Source organism: Sceloporus undulatus, chromosome 1 (genome assembly GCF_019175285.1).
Source record: "Sceloporus undulatus isolate JIND9_A2432 ecotype Alabama chromosome 1, SceUnd_v1.1, whole genome shotgun sequence".
Classification (NCBI taxonomy): domain Eukaryota; kingdom Metazoa; phylum Chordata; class Lepidosauria; order Squamata; family Phrynosomatidae; genus Sceloporus; species Sceloporus undulatus.
The window spans coordinates 214,476,983-214,488,937 of NC_056522.1; the positions used below are offsets into that span (position 1 = coordinate 214,476,983).

Sequence of the window (11,955 nt, forward strand, 5' to 3'; positions counted from 1 at the left end):
TAATAATAATAATAATAATAATAATAATAATAATAATAATAATAATAATAATAATATCAGCCATTCGTGAAAAAAAGTTTTGGTTTCTAGAATGTTTCAGATTTTGGCATTCTTGATGATGAGGGAGACTGAACCTGTATTCATATGACTTTTTATTTTAAATTAATGAAGAAATTTTGAGTGAGAGTTTTACGTTCATGACACACTTGAGATTCTTATGAGCTTTGGTACTGGCATGTCATTCTAACAGAGAATGAACAAGAATATATGAGAAAAGTTGCCCAAATCCAATTGTTAGCCCTAACTACGGGAGACTCACTGAATGAAGAGAGCTTTTACAAATGTTGCTAAGTAGCTATTGATTTAATATATTTCCTGTAGCTGAGACTAACAATTCAATTGACAGCTGTGTTCCTTCTAACACTGGGCGAGATGTTATATCAAGCAGGCGGAGTGTAATGCTCTGCTTACACAGTTCTATATTCACCCCAGTGTGCCTTTTTCTGGGATGGGGCATGAGACAAGCACATTGTCAAAACCTCCGCCATTCTGCTGTTCCCAAGATTTGGAAAGGGCTGCAGCAGCTGCTGCTTAACAGACAAAGGAAGAGAATGGGACAGATGTTGAGGAACTGGTTGGTTCTGGCTCAAGAGGGAAGAATATGGGAGTGCATTCACAAAGAATGTAACCTCCTATCCTTTCCTTATACCTTTCCCCCTCTTTCCCCTCCCAACTGATAAACAGCAGTAGCAACATTCCTTTGGGGGCTTGACATCTTCAGAGGAAAGGGACTTCTGGATGTTGCACCAAACATTACAAACTAGCACCTTGGGCTTCAACCCAAAAGAGATATACATACATGCAAACCATGTGCATGTGTATACCTTTAATAAGATTTCAGCCATGGAGTCATAGGTTTCAGTTATTAAAGTGCATCTGATTTTTCATTTTCTTAATAAAATGCATTTTCCAGCATTTTATGAAGGACAGTATTATTCACTTGTTTCTAGCTGTGATGTGAGCTTTTATCCATAAGAAAAGAAATCAGAGAATGGAGGGAAAAAAAGGCCACTGTACAGCACTAAAATATAAAGAAGTTAGTGTCAGAAATGACCTTTATTGGTTAACGATGTAGCATTTGAGGATATTTTATGCATGTGTTGATTTATGATTCTGCATTATAGATGCACTAAGCTTTCACAGTTACTTTATTGTTGTAACCAGTGACCAATGTAATTAATGAACTGAGCTGAGCAACAGATAAATGCAGTCTCTAACAATTTCAGCAATTCTCACCATTTCTATCTGGATGATGAGCAGTTGACTGCTCTTCTACTCTCTCTCTCTCTCTCTCTCTCTCTCTCTCACACACACACACACACACTTACTTTTGAATCATTAACAGTATACTGTGCCTCTCTACAGCCGAAATACTCTTCATAAGACTGTGCCCAGGCTAAAACTGCAAGCATCCTGGGTGAATTTTCAAAAGAACTTTTCATTTTGCAGATCATGTCAAAAGGTATCTTTCCTCCAATCCAATTATTATTCATGGGGTAGGAGGAAGAAAAGATGGTAGGTAGCAAAGAAAATAATTTGCTTTACAGTGGTGGCGAAATTCCTGGATTAGGAGATATATCACACTTACATGTGAACTGTAATACGTCTCTTGTCCAACCCTACCCCACCCAAAAAACACATTTTCTCTGCTGCACCATCCCACAACACATCCATTTTCTTACTGATGGAAAGCAGGAAGAGCAGCAGAGAAGCATCCAGCTCTTTCCCTCTAGAAAAGCACTATGAAAGGCATCTGCAGGGACCTCCAAGGCATGTCATTGCTGTTCACCCGAGTATAAAAACATGGCTGGATGTTTCTTTGCCAATCCTTCTGTTCTCAATCAGTTGATTGATGTCACCTGATACAGTAACTCATGGGGTCACCCCTCCATTGACCTCCTTCTATACCTTACAATACAGAATGCTTAGTAATGTTTTTGTACTAATGTTATTCATAAATCATAATCACCATATATCGCTGAATGTAATGGTAATAGTTGTAACATAAACTAGCAAAATTAAAGTGATACTTTTAAATAACAATATCATATGCACAGCCTCAATGCATTTACATATACATAGTTTCATGTGGTTAAAGTGAAAATTTAGTAAAATGAGGTTTTTAAAGAATTTTTTAAAAAATAATATAATTTAAAAGCTAATTTAAAAAACAAAACAAAAACAAAACTGGGGCCTCAAACTGAGCCTCAGCCAACTCACCATCTCTTCAGTATTTTAATGGGACACAGGTGAATGCCACAGCCTGTTTCAGCCAAATGGCAGATGTCTGAAAAGCAGTATTGTCACCCTCCCTTAGGGTATCATGGTCTGTACTACCATCCTCACCCCATCCCCACACACCCCTAGTGATGCCACTGGTCTCAGGAAACAGCTGTGTTGGGGAACTGTAGAAGAGAGAAGAATTTTGATGGAGAATTTTAGTTACTGTATAGGTGGTACAGAATTCTGACCTCCTCAGCCACCAAAAAAAAAAAAAAAAAAAAACAAGTTATAATGGTGTAATTTGGATTTAACACCTTTGTAAATCACTTACAGGGAAGCCAACCAATCTCTTTATGATACTGCTTAAAATGAATTTGGCTGTGTGAAGGATTCACAATCTGTCATGTTTTTGAGCATCTGCAACATGTTTCAATGGCTGTATTAAAGGTACCCTAATGTGGCACAACTCAGTCTAGCAAAACGTGTGATGACCTAACCTGCCTATGAACAGTGGAGCAGTGCACCTTCATAAAAAACATTCTGGATTGTACCATCTAACTATGATAGTATAGCTTTTTAATCCATTCAGTAATCCAAATATATGTATCCCATTTGTCTTCTGTAAAACTAGTGTTCCTTCTTATATGAAGATTAAACTGCAACACAAAATTCAGTGGGATCCATCACAAAATTTAGTGGTATTTAATGGTTTTAATGGTGTCCATGAATTCTGGTATCCTTGAGCGGTCCTGGAACCAAACCCCAGTGGATCCCAAGGGCCCACTGTAATCCATTACCTATCCTCATGAATGGTCCACCATGTACCTCTGGGAAATCAACACATAGGTCAGGAGCAATTGCCACTAAGAGGTATAGTGCCTCTAACACTAAAGGTAATATATAGCCTTCACCATGACAAGTCGCTTTCAGCAGTCTACCCTTCTGCTAACATTGAGGAGCTGTGGAAGAATGTACAGATGGCACCACAAAGAGCTAAAATAGATAGCTGCATGTTTCAAGCCAGTGTTCTCTATTTAGCCTAGTCCTAAATTTTATTTTTAAATTGCTGGCATTAAGAGAATAATGGGACATTTTTCATACTAATGTTCACTGATGATATGGTCAATTGTAGGTGGTGTTTGACTCTGAATGCCATCCCAGAATGATGCTATTACACATGTCTTAAGACTGCCTGGTGAACAAAAATGTAGAAAAGCTAATTAGGCTGAAGTTTTATACTCACTTATCTAGGAATTAATCCTGTTGAATTCATTGGCTTTACTTCTGTGTAGATGTGCATAAGATTGGACTGGCAGCTATGAATAAGAGAAAGAAATTAGGACATAGACTGATTTGTCAGACAGTAGAAGAATATTGATTTCTTTGTTGAACTGTTACCATGATTATAAAAACACTGTTATGGAAGTAACAAGTAGGCCAAAAGATTTCACTTATGAACCTTTGTATATGTTTCTTCCCTCCTAGGGTCCACCTTCATTTGCAACACCCACATCATCCCAGTGAAAAATCAAGATGGAGTGGCTCTGATGTTTATTATTAGCTTTGAATATGTAACGGATGAGGATAATATAGAGTGTCCAGAGAAACTCAACCAGATACTGTCAGCCAAAGTCGCAAACCGTAAGTGCATATATAATGGAAGGAGGGAGGAATCTAATGATGTGTTCTGTTTGTAGAAGTCTGATCCTCAATACATTCCCTGGAAAATCTCCAAATCCACATTATGATAACAGACTGGGCAACTCAAAGGTACCCCAACCAATCTGCAAACTTTTTGAGCCCTCCAGTATTGTTCATCAGTCGAGACAGTAAACAAAATAGAAGATGGAGAAGTATTTGATGCTGGATAGAGGGATCGTGATTCATTTTTTATGTCCTCAGTTGAAAAAAAAACCTGGCTCGCTGCCTTGAAATGGAAACACTAAATGACAGATATTAAAGAATGGCATTCATCTTTAATACATTGGCTGTGCTCACACAAAATTTCAAGTCAGAAATCCTACTGTAAATGAGGTACATCTGATGTATACAGTCCTTTTGCACCTACATCTGTTTTCCCTTCATGCAAACCAATTTTCACCTTCTCATTGGTCCAAATGTCAACAATGTCCCATCACAGCTGCCATTTGGAATGACTGGAAGTCACATGGCATCACTCCTGTTACTTTTGGGACCTTTGGGGGTAAAGGTACTTGCTATTGTAGAACTCCTGGAGAAGCATTTGATTTCATTTTGAACATATTTTGTGTCTTCTTTCAGCTAAAAGATGTAATTTTTTAACCAAAAAACAATAAAAAACAATAGGGGAGTGTTATAGGGAGTGTCCATAGATCCCACAAGGACCATACCAGACCCCCCCCCCCCAAGGCCACATGGAGCCCAAAGGCTTCAGTATTCCCATTGCTAATTTAAATAAACCAGAGAATAATATCTTAGCATGATGTTCAAACCCAGGATCATGGCTAATTGCAGACAAACATACCAGGATTGCAAAGTGGCTGAAAATGCTGGTTTAAAGTTGGTTTACAATCATTGCTTGTTTTTGGTGCAGTGAACCATATTCTGATTCACATGTCACCCAAAACCTTCCTTGCCTAGTTGCTTGCCTAGTTTCCTCATAAGAAGAGATGAACAAACAAGAGAACACAATCCACATCTTCTCAGTGTGGTTTAAGAAGCCAGCATTCTTGTCATAAAGAAACAGAGGCAGTAGATGACTTGTTGCCACAAGCTGGTCCTTCATTGACATAGAAATATGAGTTGCTGAAAATATATGAAAACAGACTGTTTATATGAGTTGAATGTGTCCCACACATCACAAGTAAGCACAGTGTGGAGCCATACAGACCCATGTGCTAGTGGACTCTGCTTTCTTTGAGGTATTTAAACTAGGTTAGTTGGTCCAACTCCCAGGAATTCTTTAGCTATGCATTACTTCATGGTAAGGGGTTGGACTCAGTGGCTCTTGGATCTCCTTCCATTTTTTTTATTCTAAATTCCTTCTGATAGGGAACTTCCCCTCGGACTTTATGTGGTGTCCCTGGAGGGGAGATGCAACCCCAGGAGGGGTCTTTGGGAAGTCACTGCCACTAGCAGGGACGTAGCCAGGGGGGGGATCTTGGGGTCCGGACCCCCCCTTCCATTAGAAAAATGAATGGTGTGTGCTGCTGCGCTGCTGCACCCAAGCCCCATTATAATGGTGGCACTTAGTCTGGACCCCCCCTTTCCTAAAATCCTGGCTACGTCCCTGCCACTAGAATAGCAAAACTCAATAGTTAGCCGTGAATAGATTAATGGCTGTGTTGTTTTGGATGCTGATCACAATATCCTGCATGTTAAAAATGAACATGATGAACTTCTTAGTTTTCAACCATTCTTCTACATACTGTTCTTAACAAATATACAAATGAAAGGGTTTTGTCTGACCTGCATTTGAAAAGCTCCTTCATGTATGTAGAGTATGTTGCAAAAAGGAGCATTTCACTGCTACAGCTTCTCCTGAGGACCTAATTTAATTTCTGTGCTGGGCCTTACAAATAATATAGATATATTTGCATCTTTTGTGCTTTTACTTCCTCTTACTAAAGGAAAGAGTGCCTTTGCATGGCTATAGCTACAAAATGTGATTCATAGCTGAAGGCAAAGAGCTCATAGAAATCCAATTTTAAACTTGTGCACACAAGTACTGTATCCATATCAGGAGCATGTGAGTGTTTATCCAATTAGGAGACAAAACCATATAAACTGAGATTTGTGGGGGTGGGGTTATATACAGGGACAGTAAACTGCTTGCAGATATTTTAATGGCATAATAAAAGGCTAAATTTCTTAAATTACTTGTGAATTATTTGCTCATCTCTGCTCCTAAGCTATTAGCTTTAACTAAGGCTATTAGGCTCTGAAAAAGCAGTATAAACTAAGAAGTGAAGCTCAACTATTCATCTGTTTCATAGCAGATCTGAGACTGAAGAGGCATCTTGGCTTAGACCAGTGCCATTGAAATCAATGGAACTTGAGTTAGCCATGACTAACTTGTCCCATCCTTTGAACAAGTCAATATAAAACATGACTGCACTTGACATAAAATCCATTGGTCTGTGGCAAGGAATGATTTCCAAGCAAGCAAGGATTGAGGGAGGGGGAGCTTTAAATTAAAAATGTTATATTACATTTATTGGAAAATTATGCTTAATTGTGACTTCTTTTGTTTTTCCCATTGGGTTCCCTCAGTTTAGACATGTTTGTGTAAGCTGGGCTGCTCAAAAAGGGGTTTTATACAATGTGTTCTTGCACACTCAAGCAGAAAATCAGTGCTAACTGTTCTTAAGGGAGCAGATGCCTTCATTGCAGACCAACGTTAGCGAATAAAAATGTGCCTTAGCATCTTAGTTGTAATGATCCTGCAAGACCACTGGGACTATATTAAAGGAAAAGTTAACTAAGATATTCTGGGTAAAGGGAGAAGGTGGAGAGAACCAATGGGCCAAGATAGCCAGAGGAGCTTTTCTAGCTACTCAGGAGAGGGGTGGGAGAGGTTAGGAAGAGAAGAGAGACAGTTAACTGATCCAGAAGAGAAGGAAAGGAATCCCAGATAAAAGACTGAAGGGCTGAGCTGAATTTTTCTGGTTTTTTTAAAGGGATTGGTGGACTAAGGATGGCAACCATATAATGATTTGTTATATATCTTGACATAGTAACCTTGGGTATTAAACTCACAAGCAGAAGGGAGATATGAGGAAAACCCCTGGGATTTAAGCCAGTTGAGTTTATTGAGTATAACTTCTTATAATATTTTCCTAAATTTACATCTATGTTTTTAGGTTATTAAAGAGTTTCCAGTTATAAAAAGCCTACACTCTTCCGTTAGGGAAAAGTGGGGGACTTGGGTCACACATCTCCATGACAAGAAACCCTAGAAACCCTGTCTTGTTTCCCCAGGAAAGATAAAGGAGAGGGAGAAGGTGTTGAGCTGTTACATCCTCAGGATCCTAAAGAAAGGCTTAATGGCAGCACTACTGTTACCACTGTAAAAGTAGCATTTCTCTCCACTGGAAACAGAAGACAAATCTGGGTAGAGACCACCCACACAGTGGACCATTTTTCACCACGTTAGCTCTTCATTCCAGTGGATCAGATTCTGCCATGAAGATCTTGGACATTTAGCAGGACAGCTTTTAAGTAGACTTAGGCACGTTACAGACTGCCCGTTTGGGGCGGCCTGTAAGCGGCCCTTTCCCTGCTGTATCGGGGCCTCAGCTGCCACAACAGCTGCCTCCGAGGCCCCAATCCACCGCTTTCCAGGCCACGGGGAAGCAGCAAAAGGCCGCTTCCCCACAGCCTGGAAAGGACACCCGGCGACAGCAGGGAGGAGGAGAAAGGGGCCACTCGGCCCCTTTCTCTTCTGCGTCGCTGGCGCAGCTGTCTAAAGGCTGCGCCAGCGATGCAAACCTAAGAAGGAGCTCCGTTTTGGAGCTCCTTCTCACACCACGGAAAGGGTGCTCTAGGCGCCCTCGCGCGACATGACGACGTCACGTCCACACCGCCTCGTTTCAAGGCGGTGCATTTGTGACGTCGTAATGGCGGCCCCCATATGGAACAAGCACCGCCATTTTGTACAGACTGGGTCCGTACTAGGGTTAGGGGCGTCAGGAAGTGACGCCCCTTTCTAACCCTAGTATGTCCCCAGGACGTACTTTTATGCCCATTTGTAACGGGCCTTACTCAACAGTGTAAAGATAAAATTTGAAGTGCTTGTGCTCATCATGACAGCACTCATTCCAACATCCCCAAGGGAAGTCCCAAATGCAGCTGACTCTGGTGATCCATATATAACAGACCTGTTGTAATGGCTTTAATTTCCACCAAAAGCAGGAGTAAGCCACCTCAAAATACAATGCTCGTCCCATACACAGGCTTGCCATCAGTGGCTTTAAGCTTACACGGACGGCAAGCCCTGGATGTAAGAAGGGCATGTTCGGCCATTGAAACAAATGGGACTTGAGGTCCTGCAGTTTTTCCCATATGCAGGAAAGGGGGAAGTCTGGAATGGATCCCCAAAATATACAAAGGGCCCACTGTACTTTGTATTGCAAAAGAGATAGTTCACAAAAATGTATTGCTGCTGGAGGGGGGGAGATGACTTCCCTCTAGGTATTGTGAAAGTTGCAGCAATGCTCAGAGGCAGCAGGGAAGGCTGAAGAGAGTAACACCATCTCTACAAAACAAGACATCCTGACATTTTGATTCTGTGAATACTGATTGCATTGCATGAAAAAAATTATTCTCCCCCACCATTACTTTCAGAGAATGGGGATGTTTCCATAGCTTGGAAATATTAGCTTTTTGAATTACTACTCATAGAAGGACTCATTATCATGTGAAATCATTGATTTTGAGGCTCAGATTAAGCCGTAGTTCTCTTGAATAACATTTATGCCACAGTATTTCATGGTGTCCATGATTTGTGTGTGTGTATGAAAATGGCAGTTTCACTATTCTGCTTACTGAGGCAGGTTCCTGTTGTGTGACTTATCTAAAAGCCTCTGCTTAGAGAACCAAGGAATTTGTAATAACAGAAAGCATGTTATGCAATCTGATGTCCTCATCAGTGAAGCTTAAAACTGGACAACAGCAGCTTTAAGTCATAGATGAAAAGCAATATTACTAACAGAAAATCTTTCAACCAAGGTATTCAGTCTAAAAACATCTGCTTGCATTATCCATTATTCAGGTGCTTCTGATTTCTCCCCAGTGTTATACAGTACAACATACTTTTTTTTTCCAGCTTTGTGCATATATAACATGGTTTGAACTCAATCTAGATAAGTAAATCTACATTATTTTGGGCAACAAGTAATGTGCGTTTACTTAAAAACAAGCCCAGTGGAATTCAGTGGTGCTTATTTCCAAGTATGTGTAGCCAACACTGTGCTAATATGTGAAGCACACTGGCATTTGCACTGATTTCTATATTTCTAAATTGTTTCATTAGACATTCCTGTGTCTGCTCCAGTTCATCGACACCAGCTATTACTATGTCCTTCTTTTGTAGAATTCTTCTTTTTAAGGGTACAGTTTCTGCTACAGGAAGACCTAAGCCAAAAATGACAAATGCTTTATGCTCATCAAAAAGGGTGGGGTTAGGTCTCTAGAATTTTAAAATTTTATTTTCTCAGAATGAGCAACAGATCACTATGCTGTTTTTGTTCTTGTTAGCTGCCTTGGAGTCAACCTGTACTCATGGCAACCCTGTGAATGAGCCATCTCTAAGCTCCCCCCACCTCTCTGTTCAAGTCCTGTAGGCTCAGGCCCATGGTCTCCCTCACTGAGTCTACCCATTTGACATGCGGACTTCCTTTCTTTCTACTGCACTCCACCTTCCCCAACATCATTGTCTTTTCTAATGAGTCATGCATTCTCATGATGTGACCAAAGTATGACAGCCTTAATTTATTCATCTTGGCTTCCCGGGACAGTTCAGACTTGATTTGTTCTAGGACCCACTTGTTTATCTTTTTTGGCTAACAGTGGTATCCTCAGCACTCTTTTCCAGCACCGCATCATAAATGAATTAATTTTCTTCCTATCTCCCTTATTTCCTGACCACCTCTCACAACCGTACATGATAATGAGAAATATAATGGCTTGGACAATTCTAACTTTAGTATTCAGCTGTATATCTTTACACTTAGGATTTTGCTTAGTTCTTTCAGAATTACCCTTCCTATTCCTAATTTTCTTTCAATTTCTTGACTGCAGTCTCCATTCTGATCAGTATTTGATCCAAAGTATGGGAAATCATTTAACTATTTTGATTTCCTCGTTTTCTAGGTTGAATTTATGCAAATCCTCCATGGCCATTATTTTTCTTTTCTTTATGTTTAACATTAGGCCTGCCATTGTACTTTCTTCTTTGACTTTCTTTAGTGATTGTTCCAAATCTATGGCGGGTTACAGACCTCCATAAGGGACGTCCTTAGGATGTCCCATTTTGAAAAAGGGGCGTCTCTTCCAGACGCCCCTAACCCTATCACGAACAGAGTCCGTGACAAATGGCAGCGGCCATTCCACACAGCCGCCGCCATATTGACATTGCGGATGCTGTGCGTCCGCACGTCGTGCCCCGGAAGGCTGCGGTTCCTGGACGCTGCAAGTGGAGGCGGAGCCAGACCGCCGCTTCTCAGCAGTATGTAACTCACCAAAGATTCTTTCCACTAGTAGTATGGTGTCATCAGCATATCTTAGATTGTTGATGTTACTTCCTCCTATCTTTACTTCTTGTTCTGAGTCTAAACCTGCTATTCATATGATATTTTCTGCATACAAGTTGAACAGATAGGGTGATAAAACGCAGCCTAGTCTGACCCCTTTGCCAATTGGGAGCCATTCTGTTTCTCCCTATTCAGTTCTTACAATAGCCTCTTGTACTCAATAAAGATTCTCAGGATGATTAGATGTAGTGGAACTCCAATTTCTTTGAGAGCATTCCATAGCACTAGAAAGGGAAGGTATGGTAGAAGTGGAGGGCGGGGTGGGGGGGGGAGAGAAATTGGAACCTTGCTGGTGGTGGCTGCAGGCACTGGGTTCAAAGGGAATAACTATGGAAATGAGGAGGATACAAAGTCTGACAAAGCAGAAGAATGTACAGTGTTGTTTGTGACTGGCTGGGATGCAGAGGGAGGGGAGGAGAGGACAGAAAATGGATCTTCCTTGGTGGTGGCTACAAACATTAGATTCAAAGGGAAGGCCTTTAGAAATGGGGAGGATGCAGAGTTTGGTAAAACAGGAGAATGTATGGTGTTGCTTTTGACTGAATGGGATGGAGGGGAGGGAAAGAAGAGAGGATGGAGCCTGTGTTGGTAACTGCTAACATCCGATTGAAAGTGGAAGTACTTTAGAAATGAGAAGGAGGCTACGTGTTTCAAAAAATTGCAAAGGGAGTTATGGGTGGTGCTCTTGGTGGGATAGGACTCTTTATCATTCATGTGCATGTTTGTGAGGGCTAACATATTCACAGTTTTTTCCACATGTACTGGGATCCTCTGCCCCTAACCCCCACAAATGTGGAGGAGTGACTGTATTGATTGTGAATAATAATAATAATAATAATAATAATGCATGATAGAATCAGTAATTCCAGATCATTTGTCCCAAATGACAGTCCATCTAAAGATGTTCATTAATTGAGTTAGAGTATATCCATATTACACAATAATAGCAGCTTGTTGGCACTTTGAGTGTCATAGCTCCATCCTATGAAATATGGGATTTATAGTTTGATGAGGAACTTGGCTTTCTCTGTTAATAATAATGATAATAATAATAATAATAATAATAATAATAATAAACAATTTATTTGTATCCCGCTTTTCCTAGAGATCAAAGCGGCTAACAACAATCAAATTATGACCGAAGCCATAGTACAGTATAAACAGTTTAAAAATACAATTACAAACACACTAAAAAACAAAACAAAAAACCCCGAGTACTCCCACTGGCTCCTCCTCCTCCCCTTCAGAAGGGGAGCGGCAAAAACAGAGTCTTGGCGCTCTCTGGGCGCAGTCCCTGGTGTTGTGGGGGGTGGCTCTGGTATCCCCTACTGCACAAGTGTGCCACTGCGCAACTGCACAGTGGCAGTGCTGTAGATGGTCT

At 40.7% G+C, this 11,955-nt stretch overlaps 1 protein-coding gene across 10 annotated transcripts in view; it reads left to right on the forward strand.

Annotated features, from left to right (window-relative positions):
* KCNH7 (potassium voltage-gated channel subfamily H member 7) overlaps positions 1-11,955 on the forward strand; it is a 395,432-nt gene that overhangs the window by 227,289 nt on the left and 156,188 nt on the right. For all 10 annotated transcript variants that reach the window (XM_042444665.1, XM_042444673.1, XM_042444685.1 and 7 more), the window contains exon 3: positions 3,769-3,924. In XM_042444665.1, the coding sequence (XP_042300599.1) occupies positions 3,769-3,924 (156 nt within the window). The remainder of the gene's footprint in view (positions 1-3,768; positions 3,925-11,955) is intronic.